Here is a 22,546-nt window from a genome sequence, read left to right on the forward strand (position 1 = left end):
GGATGTTGTAGGCCAAGTTATTGTGGAATTAAACAGAAAAGAGAAATGAGATGTTTCCCTAACCCCCATAATATTTTTCCTCTCAATTTATCTTCTTGCTTGAGTGTCAAAGCATCCAGACAAAATATTTTCATGTTTACTTCTTCTCCCAAGTCTCTCCTGGCTCAGCAGTATTCCTGTGGATTCGAATATCCCCATCTTCTTTCTTGATCTATTCTTCAGTAGTTCTAGAGGTCTCAAATCTTTGTCTATGTCAGATCTTCCATGCAGGTTTTCAGTATTTTTGTTTAAACATCACTGATGTCTATGGCCCAGACTTTCAATAATCTTCCTGCAAAGCCAGGTTTTCCAGCAAAATGAATTAATTGCCTCTCATTCCAAACATCATACATCGCAAACTAAAATGACTTCTTAGTTTTTCTACTGCTTTGCATTTGCCACCGGTGCCCAGTCTAAAGAACTAAACAAAAGTGGCACAGATAGGAAGTTCTAGGCAGTTTTTCTTCTTTGGAATATATATTTTTAAATTTGCTGATGTCATATCACTCAGTTTTGACAAATTACCTGTGGGTAAGCAGGAAGGAAAACTTTAAAAGAGTTTCAGTGCGCATTTCAATGATACAGCAGTGGTTGAAGAAATTAGGTATAGCTGCAGAATTTTCAAAAGAGTGAGGAAAAAGCCCTAATATGCTATGATTAAATAACAAGAGCCAAAAATGGTCAGGTCAAAAATATCCTTTTAACAAAAAGAATTCCAAACCAAGTGATACTAAAAATAGAATTTTAAAAATATAAAAAGATCTGACACTTCAATAATCTTTGCTGGTTTATATGTACATTCCTGGTTTATTTTAAATTCAGCCGCCTTGTTCTCTTCATTGATCATCGATGCATCTTAAAAACATTTTATCATTCCTATGTAAACTCTGGACTGTGAACTTAGATTTCTGGAGGAACACGTATTTTTATGGTAACATTAAATTGACTTCATTATTGAAGTGTCAGACAGAAGATTTCTTGAAGCAGTTTTGTGTTCACATGACAGCCTCCAGTACGTAAAGAAGCTTTCATGTGTTGCTACCTATTTTGATCACATAGTTCTTCTGTGGCTTTTAAATATACATGAAATGGATGATTCCTAATAGTGCATTTTTACATTTATCTGTTGCATAAACACCTGTGACTTAACAAGGCAGTCGTTTCATGGTGGAAGTTGTTTCAAATTTCTTATTTCAGAACACTGAATTACAATATTATTTCAGAATGCTTTCATGACCACAATTAGATCATTTTCTTACGTTATGTATTTACAAAGTCCACATAATTCTATGTAGGTCACCATACAAAGTGTGCTGGGAGAGTTTATTATGGAAATATTATATTTCAAGCTTCAAAGGGGCTGGAGTGAAGTGTGTGGGTCCATGTAGGTGTGTAAAACAAGGCTGGCCATTTCCAGAGTAATAGTTGTTTGTTTATTTTAGAAGATAAAACAGTCTTCATGCTGGGATTACTCGGACATGTGAGGAATATATTGTATAGTAGTAAGACAACTATTTTTTTCTTTCCTCTTGGTACCAGCTTGCTATAATATGTATTTATGGAAGATAAATATGGAGGATACTTCTGATCATTGTTAATCTGTGTTTTAAAAGAGATTTTCCCTTACCATTTCTGTTATCCCTTTATTTTGGGATAATATTATTTAATGGTAAAGTTAAGTTCTTAATTTCAACATTAATAACATTCTAAATATAGTTTTAACTGCTAGAAAGGAATGGCCATGTGAGGTCTCTTTATTAATTGGTAAAAATTTACTTCCTTGAGTTTCCTTGGTTTTTATTAGGTGTTATTAAAGGAATTGTGTCTCCCTCTTCCGATGGGCTGGAGCTAAATATGTGTAGAACCAAATAAAGGCAGCTTGCTGTTTTCTTGATCGAGGGTAAGGAATTTTGACAGGAACCTTTGAGTTTGATGTCAGTTAATACAGTGTAGCTCAAAACCAAACGTTCATCTTCTGTAAGTTAGTCACATGGGTAAACCTGCAAGCGCTACCCTTATTCTTATGCTCTTTCTTTTTCCATTCAAATAAATGACATTTTTAATTTAATTGGTTTCCAGTTTTTTAAATACTTGGTAATGATCAACATAACATGTACCAGAGCAAAACACTCTCCTGAGCTGCTTCAAGGTTGGAGTAGTAGATTTTATAATGCTTCATAAAATATACAGTGACTTTGATTGTGAAGAATACCTTGAGCCTAAGAAGGCTACCAACAACATGCAGCAGATTCAAAACTATTTTCTGATAGTTGTACACTGAATTGCCAAAACTTGTTCATTTGAAGGGGGGTGGGGGGAAGTAATGACAGATGTAACCATTATCTTTTAGGGGCTAAAAACTTAATGGCCCATTTCTCAAATGAGTTTTTACAATAAGTAGATAGCTGTATCACACCCTTAAGTGAAGAGCTCATGGACTTTCCTGCATGGTTATTTCCAACCGCAACTCTTCTAACAAGCTCCCAGCGTTGTTTTTGCTTATAAAAGTGGAAATGGACCTGATAAAAATGTTTAGTCTGCAGGACAGTGTTTTATTTATCATATCTCAAAAGAACAATGTTTTGTTGCATTGTGGTCAAAATAGAAGTGACCTTGCTTGTTCACGAGTGTTTGAAGCCTAGAGATAAGAGGCACAGAATAATAGAGTACAATGGAAAGAGTGTAGTGTAATTATTTGTGGCTTGTCAAGTGAAGCCCTTTCGGGCCCCAAGTGATTCAAATCTGGGAACTCTGCACAATTCTGTAAACTAACCATAGCCAGCATCAGAGAAATCTCGCCCAGCTTCTCCGACAGTACTGAAATTGCATCAGTTTGTCATGCACTGAGCATGCCAGCTCCACACAATATCATTTGCTTGCAAATGGGCCTAGCCCTAAAGCCCTGAGACACATTCTTTGGTATCTGACTCTTGGCCTGTGATTTGTCATGTCTCTGGTGCTATCAGCATGAAGTAATTTTAATAGATTCTGATGGTTTGCTTTTGGAAGGCAAAGAATGCACTGTAGATTGTGTCAGGTAACTTTCTGTGGCATGTAACATGGTAGAGGCTCTCATGCTGGTGATAGCCAAACAAAAAGAGTATGGAGAAAAAAGGAAGCTATTTTGTGTGGTATTATTAAAAACTGGTATGGACAGCTTTGGTAACTCTTCTCAGCATTTTCAATTACTTTGTTGCATAAGTCTTGCTCATGTGTAAATAAGAACCCTTTTTCTGTTAATGGTTTGTCATCTTCAGTTGCAAACTGTAAAAATGAATCAGTGATATTGTCTCTTGCCACACAAGCAGAACAACTGCTGAAGTCTGAGATGTAGAAAATAAAAATTTCCAAAGACTGAAACTGTATATGTTGGTACATAATGTAAGGCAAAAATCTTTGTTAAAGTCAATATTAACAATGTAAAGGTTTGGGGTTTTTTGAGTGAACCATATATTCACTAGCATATTAGTACCAGGCTTCCCCTTGCAGTAACTTTTTATGCTGCAATACCCCCTATTTGCATCGCATAAAACTGAGATTTCATTAACCCACTGTAGTGCAGAGATTATATGGAGTTAATCACTTAATAGATTCTGGATATAGTAATTATGGAAATTGTTCCAGAAATTGGATCTTTTAACTTATTTAGAACAATTCAGCCACTTAATGAAATAAGTAAATGGCATATTTTGTGCTCATCTTTGAAACCACTAAAATGAAATTATTTTGCCATTGACAACTCTGCTCTTTGCATCATTTTTTTTCAACTGACTGCCTTAATTGATTACTTCTATGATGTTAGAGTCTGCAGCATAGATCTCCAGAATTCTGCTGACACCAATTTATTACCGTAAAAGTGCTGATGTTAGTGATTTCATCCAAGAAACATTCAAAACTGTGTCAGTAATCTGTTGCTAAAAACTGTCAGATCATTGACTTCTGTTGTTTTGGACATGCAAGTATTGATTAACAGGGACTTCTCTGGAGAGCAAAACACATTTCTTTGAGTCCTGTGGAAAGAACATTTTTCTGTTTTCGTGCTGTACATTAGTGTGGAGTACATACACACACTTTAATTTTTATCTGATGGTTTTAAAAATGTTTTTATTAATATTCATTGTATCTCTGTGGAATTCACACAAGGAGTGCTCAGATACAGACCATTTCTTCTGACTTTTCCCTAGGGGATGTCTGACAGGAGAGTAACTCTGAGCTGCCCTGCAGCAAAGCAAGTCTGCGTGAGTCTTTGTTAATTCCTTACCCGCCTCACCCTCTACAGGGGTTTAGCAGCTTGCCTTATCTAAGTGAATGTTAAAATGAGGTTGGATTTTCCTGTCTTTAGTATTTACTCTGAATATATTTAGAATACTGTACTGTATTATAAAGCCCCTGGGAAGTATTTTGGATTGCGATCTGAATTAGTGATCAGTAACATAAAAGTAAAAGATGAAGGAAGTGTTTGGTCTTTAAGTTTGAGGTAGGATGTGCAGGGAGAATTCCATGTCTTTCATTTCTATTGCATTTCCATGAATGTTTTGAGGGATAGTATACTTTTCCTAAATTACTCTGCAGGTTGTTATAGTATGACGTGTATTGAGAGTGTGTGTTAATAGATACATAAATAAAACAAGTTCTTCCTTGTTCCCTAATACCAAACCAGAGTACCAAGTTATACTGTCAACTAGTGGTGGGAGGCACAGCATGGAAGATCCCCTTATAAATCGTGTGTAATAATACTACATCTGTTTCATCAGAGACAGAATAACAGGAAGCAGCAAAAGAACCAATTAATTCAGCCAGTTTAATCTCCTGATAAGTGTATGGGGGAAAAGTGTGTATGTGCATGTCGGACCTGGCTACATTGGCAGACCGAAAAAATTGCGTGAAATGTATGTATGGAAACTTTATGGAAGTTTTAAAGACCCAAAGTGGGAGTCCCACTGCATCATCTCCCTAATCCAGTGTTTATCTCCACACAATCCTCCCCTCATAGGCCAACAATTCTTTTTCCTTCCCCACTTCGTTAATTCTCTTCCTCATTAACCCTATCCCTTCCTGCAGCCTATTAGGTCTGCTACATGGTAGTTGTATTCCCTCCTCTCTGCACTCAGCCTATGCTTCACATAAACATTGAGCTGGGCTCCCTGTTCCTCCTCTTGCTGCTGTTCCTATTGCTGCCACTCTCACCATCTCTTCTCCTCCTGTTGGGTTCTCAGGACTTCGAGCCCAGAGCTCTGTCTGAGTCTGACTGAAGGACAAGGGAAAGCTGATGTCAAGGAGGCAGGCTAGGGTGACCAGATAGCAAGTGTGAAAAATTGGGATGGGGTGGGGTGTAATAGGCGCCTGTATAAGAAAAAGCCTTGAATATTGGGACTGTCCCTATAAAATCGGGATAGCTGGTCACCCTAAGGCAGGCTGATTGACTCTGGAAGGAAGGCAGAGTAGCCAGCCATGGGAAGCTGAATAGTAGGGGAGAGTAGGGAACAGACCAAAACCTTCCTCATGCATTGATTGTACTCTTCTGGGAAGAGTTCATATCTCGTGGGTTATGTTCAGTCTGGGGAAATGGAGTGGAGAATTACTTCCCCTTCCCCCTTTTTTTAAACCTGAAAGCTCCTTTTACAGGAATTTTTGCTGCACCAACCATCTCTTCAGTGTCTCTAGCTCGATGTAGGAGAATGGATGCTTCCTCTTTTGCTCTTTGCAAGAATCCTTTTGCTAATGGATTCCTTTTCCCTGGAAAATGAGTATTCTTTTATTTTTTCTCAGTAATTTTGCATTGGGAACTGAGAGCAGTGCTTGGAGCAAATTTGCCTAGCATCAAAGAATTTCCTCTATTCCTTGAACTCCACCAGCCGTATTCAGCAGCTCTTCACTTGCTCTTGCAGCGAAGGGTTTAGCTGCCTCCACCTTTGGTGCCCAATGGGTGAGGGCACCAAGATAGTTTTAACACTTGCCACTGGCCGGCCTGCCTCTCTTTGAGGTACAACACCTTGGAGACAGCAGCAAGGCAGTTTTGAAACAACTCTCTGTCTGGTCCCCACTTGTACCAAGCCACAAAGCCTGCAGTCAAGTTCGGGAAAGAGGAGGAAAGCTCCCTCAATGGAAACCAGTGCAGAGACAATTACCATAAGTCTCCCTTTGTGCTCAGGACTATTGCAGCAACACCTGCTGCGTTCTCTCCCAACCAGTGCTAGCTCCTCTGAAACAGTTACACTCTTACACCATGTGCTCTCTGTGCTAGATTAGTAGTCGCTCACTATCTGGTTATAAGCAGTGTTGTTGTAGCCATGTTGGTCCCAGGATATGAGAGAGAGAGAAGGTAGGTGAGGTAATGTCTTAAGTAACCTCTAAGTGGTTGTAATGCAGTCAGCAGAGGGCAGAAGGAAATTATGTGGCTGTGCTTGTGTGTGGGTGAGAAATTGCTCTAAAATTCCCTTGAACAGAGGATTCTGGTTCTCAAATCACAAGTTCTCCCAGACCTGCATGGCCATAGGCTCAAAGCCCTGTTTTCTTTACAAAGTGCCAGTGACCAAGCCTTTTTGTAGCCTCTCACTTCTACCATATTCACTACCAGTTGCCTCAGTTTTTCTAAACAAGATGGCTTGCAGAGGCAGGAGTTTTAGATGGCAAGTGGGAGTCTGCAGGCTGATACAATTGCCATCTCATTTTGTCTGCTATGAGTAAGGGACTAAGTTAATACCTGCAGTCTTTCTCCTTAGCCCCCTTGTGCCTTTTTAAAACAAAATAATTTGTTCCTCCAGCATGGTTCAGAATTGGATTTATAACAGCAAAAAACAGTAGAAAATCTGAAGAACTAAAACAGGAAGGGAAACTTTCCTTATTTTTCCCTTTGATAGTATAGATACCTTTTATAGTTCTTATTTTAAAAAAAGTGACCCGTGCATCTCTAAATGTCAATGCAGCAAATCAAAAACTCCTTCCTTTTTTGAAATCTGATTGCTAATAATAATTAAGAGTTGAAACCCATGAAGTGTTGAGCCTCTCTAACTCCCATCACTTAAGTGGGTGTTTAGGTGCTCAGTGCCTTGCCCAATTTTAACCTAAGGTCAGGGAGCGAGCTTTGCTGGCCTGAGCCAAATGCATTATTCCTGTGATTACAATGGTATTCCTGTTGACAAAAAAATAAAGCCGCCTTATCCTCAAAGAATGCCAGTTATCTTTTAAAATATTAGTTTATGCTTGGTATGTTGGCCAAATGAAAAATGAGTCTGACAGCAGATCAAAGTCCCTACTGCTGGAGGGGTAGAGGAGATTACAATGAAGATATAAAAGTATTCTATGTTTGTTTGCCTTTGAGTAATCCCACGTTTTCACCTGATGAAATAAAAATCACGTGGCATTGGGAAAGAAGATGCTGGATTGCGGAAATGACTTAACCGTGCAAAGATTGTAGGATACTCTCAATTGTTGGATGTATGTTCAGTTTCCCATTCAGGTCCATCCAACTCCTGCAAAACAAAGCAAAATCCAAGCAAATGTCCAGAGGCAAGGAGGTACTGTTGACATGTCTTGATCTTCCAATGCTTCCACTGCCCCTTTCACCAATGCAGGATATTGGTTCAGTATATACAAACTGCATATGTGCACACTGTCTCAAGACATGCGTGGTGAAGTGATCAATATCCTCCCTTGACCATGATGAGCTGCAGAAATATAAAGAGTTATGATTTGGCCAAATTTGAGCCAAATTTTCACAGGCATGGTATCCCAGAGAACTTCATGGCATCCCAGAGAACTTCATATATATAAAATCTCCGTATGCATCTGCTCCGTAGAGGCTTGTTAGAGTTTGGCAGCTAAATTCTTTGAAGATTGCCACTGGACTGTGCATGTGCCATCTGCACAGAGCAACGGAGCATGTTCCATCCTGGGGATTCAGAACTAGATAAACTCATGGAGGATAGGTGAATCAATGTGTATCACCAGGATGGGCAGGAATGGTGTCCTTAGCCTCTGTTTGCCAGAAGCTGGGAATGAGCGACAGTGGATGGATCACTTGATGATTACCAGTTCTGTTCATTCCCTCTGAAGCACCTGGCATTGGCTGGCCACTGTCCGAAGACGGGATACTGGGCTAGATGGACCTTTGGTCTGACCCAGTAGGGCTGTTCTTATGTTCTCTTCTGTAAGCAAATAGCTGGGGAACTCACTCTCACTCTTGTGGTGAATCCACCTAGAGGGTAACGGCCTACTACTATTACTCTCTATGTAAAACAGCCAGTTGCTGTATTAGTCCAAGTGGTAGAGGACTGTGCTGTGGATCTAAAAGTTTAAACCCTGTTGATGACACAAGTTTGGACGTAATATGATGTGTTTTCTGGTTTATATTGTTTTTCAGTTTTTTGTTTTAATTAGGCAATTACACACAGCAACAACAAAAACTATGTTAAAAAAATTAAGGTTGCAAAGTCAAGTATTCCAAAGTTAGGAAATTTCAGAATTAAAGAACCCTGTGTGACCTTAATTCGGCCTCCTTGTGTACACATTATGATAATCTTTAATTACACAATCACATGTTATTTTTGGACTGGACTCCGGCCTCAGTCAGTGCACAGGATGGATGGTGATCTGAAAATGAATCATGACTGCAAAGTGAGGGATGCTAGTGTCTGTGGGACCCCTTCCTTATTTGTTGCAGAAGTGGGAAGGTGTGTTGTAAATGAGGCAGGGCATTACAGAAAGAGAATGTCTTCTGGTTCAAGAAGTTGACGGTCACCCAAGAGAAATTAATTCCATCCCTTCCTCTGCCAAAGTTTCTTTGTGATGTTGAGTATGTCGCATAAACCAAAATGTTCACAGTTGCCTACTAATAGTGTGTTCCTAATTTTATGGATGCCATATTTGCAGAAGTGCTGAGCACTCTTAACTGCAATTGCTGTCAATAGGAGATGTGCTTTATATGTCCCTTAAAAATGCCAAGTATTCTGAAAAATCAGATCATAGGTATTTCCAAAATGAGTAGATAGATGCTTTTTGGTAATTTTGGCCTTAATATAGCTGTGTGTTAGTTCCCCAGCTGTAAAATGGGGTGGTAATGCCACCTAATCTCAGTGGAATTGTGAGGATAAATTCATTAATGTTTGTGAAGTACTTGGAGGCTATGGTGAGACCACCATAGAAATGCCCAGGAGGAAGTTACTAGTTTTGTATTCAGTGTAAGGTTTGGATAGTGTGTGTTCAATGTGTGGCCCCAAGCCTTATTTAAGGAGGAGGATAAAAAGAAGTATTGAATAAGTATCTATTTGCTGAATGAGGCAGGAGTCCTGTGGAAAAGCTAGTATATGATGATGTAATTAAAGACTGAATTGTAATAGACACACAAGGGGGCTGAATTAACGTTGCCTTGCAATCTTAATTCTGACATTTCCTATCTTTTGAGTACTTGACTTTGCAACTTTAACACTGTCTTATTGTAGGTTTTTGGATGTATAAAAATTTGTATTTAACAGTTAATATTGTGGTACACAGAAGATTTGAGTGCAATCAATAATGAGTTTCACTGAGTTATCCTGACAAATGATGTCAGATAAACTGCAACAGGCTTTTTAAATGTTTTATAACGTGTCACTGTTTTTCTGTTTTCTTCTTTGCTGTAACTTTGTAAATATTTAAATATGAATACCTAAAATAAAATCTTTATAAATGTTCAGCTGCTGTTGAAGACACAAGGGAGTTGGTGCACTGGCTTAGAATCGTACTGCTGCACTTCAAAAAAATATATATTTTTGTTTCCACAGTCCATGCAGTTTGCTTCACAGATCTGACTAGTGGTCAAACGGTAGGATGTAGGCCCAACTACTGTTAGTTTTTTGGTAAAGGTCAGAGGTCCAGATTCTGCATCCCTTACATTGAGTACTTGCATTGACATCATTGGTGGGACTACTCATAAGTTACCTAACATGGATCATAGTGACTGCTTGTGGCTTACTATTTGCAGTTGGACTGACTAAATTTAAGCAGTGTATATCTGTGGAAACAATGCAAATGTCAGTAATTATAATTTATTATTATTATTTACTTCTTAGTTTTTAGGAATTTGGGAGGGGGGGGCAGGCTGTGAAAAATGAAGGGGGAGGGGAGGTAAGCTCCCTTTTATGGACACCCAGCCAGCCAGTTAGCTACAAAATCCCTGTTAGTAGCTATTCTCTACTTGCTTTACCTGTAAAGGGTTAAAAAAAACCAACATAGATAAAAGGAAGGGAATGGGCACGTGACCAAAAGAGCCAATGGGAGGGCTACAACTTTTTAAAATTGTGGGGAAAAACTTTCCCTTTGTCTGTCTGTGGTTGTTCTCCTGGAGAACAGGAACAGGGCTGGACTATGCTGTAAGAAGCTTTAAGCCAGTTATAAAAAAAAACATCAAATCATACCTAGAAACTACTTCTTTGAAACCCCAGATATATAAGTAGATCAGGAAATGTGTAAAAAGACATAATTAGGTTTATCTCTTTTATTTCTGTAAGGCTTGTGGGCTCCTCTATGCTAACCTCCAAATGCTTTTGTTTTGCTTGTAACTGTTAAGCTGGACCTCAAGAAAACCATTTTTGATGCTTAATTATTATATTTACTCTTTTTAAATCTAGCAATAGCCTAAGTTCCAGATGTATTTTCTTTCTTTTTGTTTTTAATAAAATTTACCTTTTTTAAGAACAGGATTGGGTTTTTTGTGTCCTAAGAGGTTTGTGCATATGTTGTTTAATTAGCTGGTGACAACAGCAGATTTCATTTGTTTTCTTTCTCAGCTCTTCCTCAGAGAGGGGGGTGGAAGTGCCTGAGGGTACCCCACAGGGAGAAATTCCCAAGGTGCGCCTTCCTGGAATCAAAGGGGTTTTTTTGCATTTGGGTGGTGGCAGCATCTATCCATCCAAGGGCAGAGAGAAGCTGTAACCGTGGGAGTTTAATACAAGCCTGGAGTGGCCTGTATTAATTTTTAGAATATTTGTGGGCCCCCATCTTCTGCACTCGAAGTGCCAGCGTCGGGAATCAGCCTTGACACGGGCTGATTCTAAACTAGTATTGTAACCCCTGCAAGCACACTACCACTAGAGATTGAAACAAAAAAACCCTCTTGTGACAGTTTATAGCCACATCTTGAAGAACAGAACAGTTTTTAAAACTGGGGGGTAAAAGTCTGAGTCTGATTTTTGCTGTATGCAAATACTGTTCAATCCTTATACTCCTCTCTCTCTCCTAAAGTACAGTAGGAAAGTTGCCTATGGTTTTCAAGACTGAGATTTAACATTGCTTTCTCCCACTAGACACTTGGGTCCATGTTGTCCTGTTTTCTTCAGTGAGGCAGGATTTCACCCTCAGATTTATTTGGTGGCTTGTTTCCCTCCATCTTCCCTTCACACTTGCATGGTAAACTATACACATGCATGCTTTTGAAGAGAGGCTGATGGTAGAAGTAGCGCCCTCAGAAGACTTGGATAGTAGAAAACTTTGTTTTCTTTGCGTTAACCATGGATTGGGGAATTGTTTTTTAATGAAAAACAATATTTAGCATTTTAAATAACCAGCCATGCTCTGTTTCCTGTCTAGATTGTGTGATTTCTTGAAACAGTTTATTATAGTGTAGCTCTTATTTATTTTATGAGTGGTTTGATGGGCTGTAATAATGGATATTGCATTAAAAGCAAATGTCAAACACTTGATGACTTCAGACTTTAGAAATGACTACGTTTATATCTAGCAATTTTTAATTAATACTTTGCTTTTAAACTAGTAAGAGAGCATAATGGGTTGTGAAGTAAGTGTGTGACAACATTTTATTATTCATTTGGCTCAATAACAAATTTGTATACTAAAACAGATAAGTTAATATTTATACACAATCTTAACCCTAATTTATTTGCATAGCATGGACAATAGAAATCTTAATATGATTCACTGGGTAGATTTTGGTAATAACTGTTCATATTTAATTGGGTGAATACATTACATGCAGCTAAAACTCATTTTAAAATGGCTTTTATTAAATTAACATGACATTTATTTCCATTAAATCATTTTTAAGAAAAGTTCAGTTGTTATTAGTTTAAGATCTATGTGATAACATGCATGATATCTTAACTGTAAATACTGGTATATGGTGTACAGGAACTAAAAGTAAGAGAAGTGTTATGTTCATTATCTAGTTTAATCTTCCAGCAGGACAGTGGGGTGGGAGGAGGTATTGTTTCATGATTTCTGTGTGTATATAAAGTCTGCTGCAGTTTCCACGGTAAACATCTGATGAAGTGAGCTGTAGCTCACGAAAGCTCATGCTCAAATAAATTGGTTAGTCTCTAAGGTGCCACAAGTACTCCTTTTCTTTTTGCGAATACAGACTAACACGGCTGTTCCTCTGAAACCTGTCATTAAAATTAGTGATTTTTCTATAACATAATTCTAGGTCTAATCACGTGGAACAATCAGAGCATTATTTATAACTGACCAAGTTACATAAGATACATAAATAAAATCTTTATGTGGAAACTGTCCCTACAAATTAACTGTGTGCTATACAGAATGACTGTACTGTGTTGTGCCATTACTCACATGTCTGACTAACAGACCAGTAGGGGTCACTGTGTGCATAGATTTAAGTCAGCTAAGTAATTTAAATTAATTTTTAAAATTACATGTTCAATTACATTTTAAAATAAAATAAAAGGGAGGGAAAATCCTAGAGGTTGTCAGAAAATGATGTGAACTTTTTGATCAGAAAAAGGCAGCTATCTGATTAATTGGTTTTCTTCTTTTATTTGTTTGTATTTTTCTGTTGTCTTTTAACTTGGGGTGTCTACAAATAGTATATACAACAGTATGTATGGCCAAGATTTTACAAGATGACTACGGAGTTTGGTTTCAGTGTTCCAGCCGTATTAGTCTGTATCCGCAAAAAGAACAGGAGTACTTGTGGCACCTTAGAGACTAACCAATTTATTTGAGCATAAGCCTTCATGGGCTCCAGCCCACTTCATCAGATGCATGGAATGGAACATATAGTAAGAGTATATATATACATTCAGAGAACGTGTGTGTGTGTGTATATATATATCTCATACAGAGAACATGAAAAGCTGGAAGTTGCCATACCAACTCTAAGAGGCTAATTAATCAAGATAAGCTATTATCATCAGGAGAAAAAAAAAATATAGTGATAATCAAGATGGCCCATTTCAGACAGTTGGCAAGAAGGTGTGAGAAGGATACTTAACATGGGGAAATAGATTCAATTTGTGTAATGACCCAGCCACTCCCAGTCTCTATTCAAGCCCAAGTTAATGGTATGTATCTAGTTCAAAAATTAATTCCAGTTCAGCAGTTTCTCGTTGGAGTCTGTTTTTGAAGATTTTCTGTTGCAAAATTGCCACCTTTAAGTCTGTTACTGAATGACCAGAGGGGTTGAAGTGTTTTCCGACTGGTTTTTGAATGTTATGATTCCTGATGTCAGATTTGCGTCCATTTATTCTTTTGTGTAGAGACTGTCCGGTTTGGACAATGTACATGGCAGAGGGGCATTGCTGGCGCATGATGGCATATATCACATTGGTAGATGTGCAGGTGATCGAGCCCCTGATGGCGTGGCTAATGTGATTAGATCCTGTGATGGTGTCACTTGAATAGATATGTGGACAGAGTTGGCAACGGGATTTGTTGCAAGGATAGGTTCCTGGGTTAGTGTTTTTGTTATGTGGTGTGTGGTTGCTGGTGAGTATTTGCTTCAGGTTGGTCAGCTGTCTGTAAGCAAGGACTGGTCTGTCTCCCAAGATCTGCAAGAGTGAGGGATCCCCTTTCAGAATAGGTTGTAGATCTTTGACGATGCACTGGAGAGGTTTTAGTTGGGGGCTGAAGGTGACGGCGAGTGGCGATCCGTTATTTTCTTTGTTGGGCCTGTCCTGTAGTAGGTGACTTCTGGGTACTCTTCTGGCTTTGTCAATCTGTTTCTTCACTTCAGCAGGTGGGTATTGTAGTTGTAAGAATGCTTGATAGAGATTTTGTAGGTATTTGTCTCTGAGGGATTGGAGCAAATGTGGTTGTATCTTAGAACTTGGCTGTAGACAATGGGTCATGTGGTGTGTCCTGGATGGAAGCTGGAGGTATGTAGGAAAGTATAGCAGTCAGTAGGTTTCCGGTATAGGGTGGTGTTTATGTGACCATCGCTTATTAGCGCAGTAGTGTCCAGGAAATGGACCACTTGTATGGATTGGTCTTGACTGAGGTTGATGGTGGGATGAAAATTGTTGAAATCATGGTGGAATTCCTCAAGGGCTTCTTTTCCATGGGTCCATCATCAGTGTAGCCATGGTCACATACAATAATAGCTCATCTTAATTAATTAGCCTCTTAGAGTTGGTATGGCAACTTCCAGCTTTTCATGTTCTCTGATGTATGTATATTTTCTTACTATATGTTCCATTCTATGCATCTGATGAAGTGGGCTGTAGCCCACAAAAGCTTATGCTCAAATAAATTTGTTAGTCTCTAAGGTGCCACAAGTACTCCTGTTCTTTTTACAGAGTTTGGGTGTCTCAATGTTTGGGTGCCCAACTTGAATCAACTAAAAGGTGACTGATTTTTAGAGAGTGAATTTACTCAGCACTTGCTGAAAATCAAGTGCTTTTAAGGTGTGTCTGGGCACTCAAAGTCACTGATAATTTTGTAAAATCTTAGCCATATATGTTTAGGCTCAAGCAGAGTCAAATGCTGAGTGTGGGAGGAGAGAGAGAGAGGGAGAGATTCAAAACAAATGGTTCAGTGCTGTTTTTCTCCTTCCTCTTCCCTTCCGTAAACCAAAACTTAAAATTTTGTTTAACAAACCAGAGTGAACACACTAAACACACTTTTCCTTTTAAAATAAGCATATGGGTTTAATTTTTGGCCAACATGGACTGCCAGTGAAAAAGGGAACACAGTTTAGGAAAGGATATAACAATCCAGAGCAGTATTCTGTCCTTTAAGGCCAAGTGGATGGGTATTGGGAAAACATGGAAAGTCTTTACTCCCTTAATGCTGATCATGAAGTGGAAATCAAGATGACTCTGAATCATGTCAGAGCAAAATGTGAGACCCGTCTGTTTGCAGAGTTTTTCTATAACAGTAACACTTGAAGAATGTCCCAGAAAAAATTTCTGATGATAAACATTAGAATTAATTTCTGTGTGAAACACCCTCTATGTTTATGTGCGTAGGCATTTGCGTGTGTGTGCATGTGCACACACATATACACCCATCTATTAATGGCTATTTCTGAGGGAGATATGAAGAATTGTTCATCAGACCACATGTTACTTAATGTAATATTTTTGGCACCCTGATCTCTAGTGAGCATTAGGAATTCATAGACAATTCACTAAGTTGTTTAGCACTCCAGGATCTGTATTGGTTGTTCCTATTTCTGTTTTTATCCCTTGGACATTCATCTCTTCCACCCTTACTGCCACAGTTTTTGTATATGCACTGTTCTGTCCGGCAATAATGTATTGTGGAGTTCACATATACACCTTGGGTCTGATCCAAAACTTACTGAAGTCTATTTGAGTCTTTCCCTTGATGTCAGTGGGTTTTGGATCAGGCCCCTTTTGCATGGCAAGAGAGAATGGATAGTCTTATGGTTAAAGCAAAAGGATGAGAGTTGGGAGATGTCAGTTCAGTTTCTGGCTCTGGTAAGTCATTTGAGGTGGGATCCATGAAGGGACTTGTGCTTTGCAACTCTGAGTGTCCTAGAGCCTAACTTTTAGGCATCCAGAAAATCACAGGAACCACACTGTGATTCACAAAGTCTGAATTACATGCCTAGGCTACCTATACAATGAATGGAACCTAAAAATGCAATCCACAAAAGCCAGCATGTTAGGTGCAAAGCCACCTAAGCCAGCTAGTGGGCGATGTTGACAAGAGAGGTGTGTGCACAGAGATAGGTGCCTAAGTCCAGGTTGCTGGGAGGTGCCCATTGCAAGCCTAGATAGGAAGATGACAGGAACCCAGCACCTGGAGTTGGATGGCTTAGGCACCTAAGCTGCCACTTGTGGAAATGAGTTAGGCTTTTGCCTTGCTTTACACAAAACAACAGCAGCAGAAGGAGGTCGTGCTACACACCTTATAACTTTTAGCATGGTGGTTAAAGTACTCACCTGAGATATGGGAGAAGAAGGTTCAATTCCCCGCCTGCCTGAAGGGAAGAAAAGAATTTGAACAGGGATCTCCCACCCCAGAGTGCTCTAACCACTGAGCTATGGCATATTTTAATGTGGGGCTCCCTCAGTCTCTCCTATTGAAGCTATTGCACTGTGGGCAGGAAACTGGACTTGGGGTCTTCCACTTCCCAGGTGGGTGCCCTAACCACTGGGTACCCCTGCTCCAATCACTCATTATTTATCCACAGTGGAACAGCTTCAACAGGAGGGACTGAGGTAGTCCCATATCAGGCTGTCCGATAGCTTGGTGGGTAAAGCAGTGATCCTTGGACTGCAGCTCATGAGCTGCAAGTGGTTCTTTAATGTGTCTCCTGCAGCTCTTTGCAGCACATATTAAAACACTGTGTGATTTAATTATTAACCGATCTAAGTTAACCAATCAGGATGCTTTTACTATGTTATTAACCAATTAACTTACACAAAGTTATTAATTTACGCGATGTGAGAATTTTTTATTTATATATATATATATATATATATATATATATATATATATATATATATGTACACACACACACACACACACAATATTTCCCCTGTCATACTGTTTAAATATGAATAGTGCTATAGTAAACAAAACAGTGAATTCACACTACTATGGCTCTTCTAGGTAATGTTGGTCTCTAATTTGGCTCCTGAACTACTGAGGCCTGAGTATCACTGAGGTAGAGCATTCTCCCAAGATGTGGGAGACCCCTGTTCAAATCTTTTCTTGCCCACTGGCAGCTAAACGTTATAAGGTGGGCATCACCGCTGCCTCATGCTACTACTCTGGAGATATTTTGACTGGACCCAGTCTGGTAGGTGTGCTTAGAGGCTGCTACACACAACTTAGGTAGGCGAATGCTTATCTTCCCCCTGTTTGTGATTTGCTCTGGGACTTAGGCAGGAAATAGGTGCTCAGATGCCTAGAATACAGCAGCATTACATATGTTTCGGGGTCTAAAACTTAGGTTGCAAGTGAGTTTACATGCCAACAGGTTAATTAGCAGCCAGGCGGGAGTTTCTTGGATCATAGTTGTCAAGGTTCCTTCCACACTGTGAACTCTAGGGTACAGATGTGGGGACCCGCAAGAAACCCCCCTAAGCTTATTTTTACCAGCTTAGGTTAAAACTTCCCCAAGGCGCAAACTATTTTACCTTTTTTCCTTGGATTTTATTGCTGCCACCACCAAGCATCTAACAGATATATAACAGGAAAAGAGCCTGCTTGGAAACATCTTTCCCCCCAAAATCCTCCCCAAACCCTACACCCCCTTTCCTGGGGAAGGCTTGATAAAAATCCTCACCAATTTGCATAGGTGAACACAGACCCAAACCCTTGGATCTTAAGAACAATGAAAAAGCAATCAGGTTCTTAAAAGAAGAATTTTAATTGTAGAAAAAAAGTAAAAGAATCACCTCTGTAAAATCAGGGTGGTAAATACCTTACAGGGTAATCAGATTCAAAACATAGAGAATCCCTCTAGGCAAAACCTTAAGTGACAAAAAGACACAAAAACAGGAATATACATCCCATTCAGCACAGCTATTTTATCAGCCATTTAAACAAAACAGAATCTAATGCATATCTAGCTAGATTACTTACTAAGTTCTAAGACTCCATTCCTGTTCTGTTCCCGGCAAAAGCATCACACAGACAGAGCAAACCTTTGTTTCTCCCCCCCCTTCAGCTTTGAAAGTATCCTGTCTCCTCATTGGTCATTTTGGTCAGGTGCCAGCGAGGTTATCCTAGCTTCTTAACCCTTTTAGGTGAAATCCCTGAAATCCTCTGGCCGGGAGGGATTTTAAAGGTGTTTAACCTTCCCTTTATACTTATGATAACAGTGGTGCCACATGCAGGATTTAGGTGCCTACTTCTGGGGTTTAGCAAAAACAACGAGGAGTCCTTGTGGCACTTTAGAGACTAATAAATTTATTTGGGCATAAGCTTTCGTGGGCTAAAACCCACTTCATCAGATGCCACAAGGACTCCTTGTTTTTTTTTTGCTGATACAGACTAACATGGCTACCACTCTGAAATCTGGGGTTTAGGTGTCTGTTGCTTTGTGGATCCCACCTTTAGTGCCTGGTCCTGCAATTGACTCAATAAGGAAACAAGTATCCACCAATATAGAGTCAATTGAAGGATTGGGGCCTTAATCTCTGCCTCAGTTCCTCTTCTGAAAAATAGTAATAATCCTTTCGTATGTCTCTGTGTTGTTACAAGAGTAAAATCATTAATGTTTGTGAGGCTCTCATATATTGCAATGTTTGGGAGCAGAGAAAGCAGTATATAAATGCCTAGATAGAGAGGTACTAGGCAAGTATTTTTCCTATTTTTCTGCGGCTGCTCTGAACCTTCTGGATTTGGCTCATGGTCAATAACTATAAATTTGTGCTTATCCATTCTGACTACACAAAAATGTCTCACAAGATTATCTCTATGGCTTTTTCTGTTCATATAAATTTGTTAAAATTTTAGGTGTATTTGGGTAATTTTGTTTTTGTTTTTCATTTAATTTTGTTTTTTCATTTAAAATGTATCTGTCGGTAACTTTGGAGGTGGTAACTTATACGCAGAGAGATGAATATAGGGAGAGGAGTCCAAGAAATTGATGGCAAAATCATAGGTGCTGGAACTACGGGTGCTAGGGTTGCTGCCGCACCCTCTGGCTTGAAGTGGTTTTCTTTATATACAGGGTTTACAGCTTGCTTCAGTGGGTCTCAGCAGCCCCCCTATAAATTGTTCCAGCACCCCTTGGCAAAATCCACTTAAGCAGGAAAAAAATCCAGTTCCCTCCTCCTTGCCAAACATCCCCAGGACTGCACGGGAGCAAGAAGGTTGACTGGCATAAAACTGAGCCCCTCTTTTTATTATAGTTCATGTTTTATTTTTTACTTGGTAAGTTTTTCAAGAAAAGGTGATAATTTCTGTGCTTGCAAAATGTACCACCTTCAAATGGTTAGTGGTAAATTTTGATAGGAATATAACAACTCTGGCATGCTTTTTACCAGATGCTATGAACAGCTGTCAAGTTTGTTGTGCCATCTCAATGCATTTACAAACAATTTTAATTCGGTGGACGTGAACCTTACAGCATCATGGTGTTGGGTTTTTGTTTCTTTGTTTTTCCTCTTCTGTTTGATGTCTGCATTGTCTGTGGAGTTCTATTTAAATAATAGTTTTCCCTTTTTTCCCCCCTCCGTGTCTGATGGTTGCTCTTGTTTTAGTCTTTTAAAAAAAAATCACATTTCTTGACACTGTTGCTTTAATCTCTATGGCGCTGTTCTTCAAAATGAACACCATGCTCAAGTGTTCATTTATGAGACACTAGTAGTCAAAACCCTCTTTGTGTGCGCTGCTATAGCAACAAAAATAAACAGGAAATTAAATTTTATTTGTAAATATTTTTAAACTATAACTGCTGGTACAGTAGACACGAAGCTATTTGCAGAATTCTCTATTGGCCCACATTAATGGTCTCATATTGACATGCCAGAAAACTATCAAGAAAAAATTCATACAGGTAGCTGGTAATACTGATGGTTTATAATCGCACATAGTATATTCCACTAAGTTAGAACAATTAAGTTATTTACTCTGATAGTTAATGTTAATTATTTCTGCTTAGTTAGGATATTATTAGCACCTTCTGCTAAATGGAGACACATTTAGCTGGTGCCAAGTAATTAAATAGTGTTTAACCAGATGTTATTAAATGTTAAATTTTGAGGCCTAGTGGTTTTTTAAAAGAGAAACTGTGTTCCAGTGTATTTGTTTAGACTGAAATAATAAAAGACATCTATACAAGGCTCTAGACACCCTAACATATCATTAGTAATACAGCAAAATCCCAGCATCATTAAAATATAAATTCAAATAGGATCTCAGCCAAACAGCTACAGGAGGGGAGTGGGAAAGGGAATCCTTTCCAGGCCTTCATCTTTGATGGAAGCATACCCACAGCCCTCTCCAAAAGGCAGATGTCTTTTGCAGCATTCCCAGAAGGTCACCAAATTTGGGCTATTTTGGACCAAGTTGAGGGAACAAGTTCCGTGGTCCCAGAGGAGATATAAGTATAAGTATTGTATTCAGTATAGTATTTTATGATTTCGAGAGCTTTCAGTTTTAAATGACCTCTTAAGAGTGATAAGAGTTGAACAGGTGGTCCACTAGGAAGTCCCAATTCTTTCTGTCTTTCTTTCTCAGTTTCAAGAATAGATCTGCTTCACTTTAAAGTACAGCAGTGGGTAAAGCTGGGCTCTGAGCAACTGCAGCATGTAAATCCTATCTCTGAAGGAGCTGTCCTTCCTGGGTGCTCCCAGAACACGATGCCAAGAACCTGGCTGCAGGTTAAGATGCTGAGGCAGGGAAGAAGAGTTGCTACATCCTGGAGCTGCTCTAAGATGCTAAGCCTCTCGAGGTAGTGGGGTCAGTGTGTAATTGAACCAGGGCAATGGCTGAATATTCTGGGTCTCCCAGATGAGTAGAGTAGGTGGTCTTGCCAGGGAGAGGCATGAGATGGTTGTGAAGATGGGCAAAGGGGCATAATATGGAAGGAAGGTACTAGAGTTGAGTCATGGGGCCCCCTCTTGGAAGTTGTGGTTGGAGATGCTCCGAGTTATCATGCTCCTGCCCTGCTTACTACAGAGTAGCAGTTAAGCAATGAAAACATAATGCTGAACAGTTTGAGCCACCTGAATAGTCATTCCAAACATTACCAGGTTTTAAGTAATATTTTGATGGCCTTTCCCACAGATAACTTACATGTGCTAATAGTACCAGTATAGCTAAAAAGCAATAGTTTAGATGGTCAGGGGGGTCACTATTTATGTCTCTATTAAAAGTTCCTTTCAAACAGAAGTCAAAGTAGTGCAGAACACTTGTGTTTTAGTAAACCTTTCATAACACATCAGCCGACTATGGCACTAAAATCTATTCCTTTCCAATACCAAAGCAAGAAGCCTTTCATGCATAATGAATTGAAATATTAGTTTTTCTTTTGACTTTGACTTAAACTCCATAGAGTTTAACTAGGAAAACAGAAAAGTCATTACTTCAGCTCGTGTGCCTTTCTGGAAAGAAGTAATGATAATGCTGCAGGCGTGCTTTGAGCAATGATCCAGGCATTTACTCAGTTCATATATCCCTGTCATGAAGAGTCAGTTCTGTTCTTTTGAAGTCATATCCAGTGATGTGGGCTTCCTGTGAATCATTTAGTAAGTACAAAAGTCTTCTGTCTCCTTTAAAAAAAAATGTCTGTGGTGTTTGGTTTTTTTACAATGAAATCAAAGTGTGTTGAGATCATGTCATAAATGCAAACAAGTAACTTTGATTGTCATTATGCAGTTAGTACTTGGTAAATGCTGTAGGTAATTGAAGCAGAACATACAATGAATAAAACTGGAAAACTGGGCTAGATTCACAAAGGGACTTAAGTGCCTTATTGCCACTTTTAGCCCCTAAGTCCCAGATTTAGGAGCCACTGGTATTGACAGTACCCCTGATCAGCTGCCGCTGAACCCCATAGGCACCTAAACTTGCTTGGCATCTAAGTGTTTGCAGAAAAATATTCTGGGTGTTACTGCCTCTGAGCATGCACACTGCTGCCTCGCTTTAGCTGTCCAGATGCCTGCGCCCAAAAGGGTTTCATGAGCCAGGTGAAGATAGGCGTTCCTTCACCTAACCCTCCTGCAGGGCCTGATGTGGTAGGCGTGTTCAGAGCATGCCCAGCTCCACACAGAATGGCTAGTAGAGGGGGGAAGGCAAAGCCCTTTCTCATAACTTTTAGCTTAGTGGTTACTGTATTCACCTGGAATATTGGACACCCCTAGTTCAAGTCACCCCTTATACCTGAGGAGGAACAAGGAATTTGAACAGGGATCTGCCAGCTCGCAGGTGAGCGCGCTAACCACTGGACTATGAGATATTTTGAGTGGCGCTACCTCAGTCTCTCCTGTTGAAGCTGTTCCATTTTGGATTAAATAATTAGAGAGTAGTTGGCTGAGAAAAAAACGTGCATGCATGAGAATGACCCAGGATGTGAGAGACCTAGGATCCAGTCCCCCTGATCTGGTGACTTGTTATGCAAAGTGGAACTGTGTCAAGAGGAGAGACAGAGGGAACTTCCTCCTCCAGTCTCTTGAAAGAAACTGTTAGGCGCTGACTCCAGGACAGGGTTTTCAGCTGAGAATCCCAAGCAAAAGAAGTTGCCTTCCCCGCAACTTGGACTTACGCACCGAACTCCCTTAACACACCACTCCCCCTGCTCCTCAGCATCTCTCATTAGCTGGCTTAGGCAAGGAGCCACCTAGCATGC

The 22,546-nt window shown here is 39.6% G+C and overlaps 1 protein-coding gene across 4 annotated transcripts in view; it reads left to right on the forward strand.

Moving 5' to 3' along the window:
- The window catches only part of SNX24 (sorting nexin 24), a 147,181-nt gene that overhangs the window by 15,045 nt on the left and 109,590 nt on the right, over positions 1-22,546 (forward strand). The window contains exon 1 of one of the 4 annotated variants that reach the window (XM_073344837.1): positions 4,212-4,277. The exons of the other annotated variants lie outside the window; for them this stretch is intronic. Within the exon in view, the coding sequence (XP_073200938.1) occupies positions 4,227-4,277 (51 nt within the window). The 5' untranslated portion in view covers positions 4,212-4,226. Of the gene's footprint in view, positions 1-4,211; positions 4,278-22,546 lie in introns of those variants that run through there. 4 annotated transcript variants of the gene reach the window in all.

The sequence above is a fragment of the Lepidochelys kempii genome, chromosome 5, assembly GCF_965140285.1.
Source record: "Lepidochelys kempii isolate rLepKem1 chromosome 5, rLepKem1.hap1, whole genome shotgun sequence".
Lineage (NCBI taxonomy): Eukaryota > Metazoa > Chordata > Testudines > Cheloniidae > Lepidochelys > Lepidochelys kempii.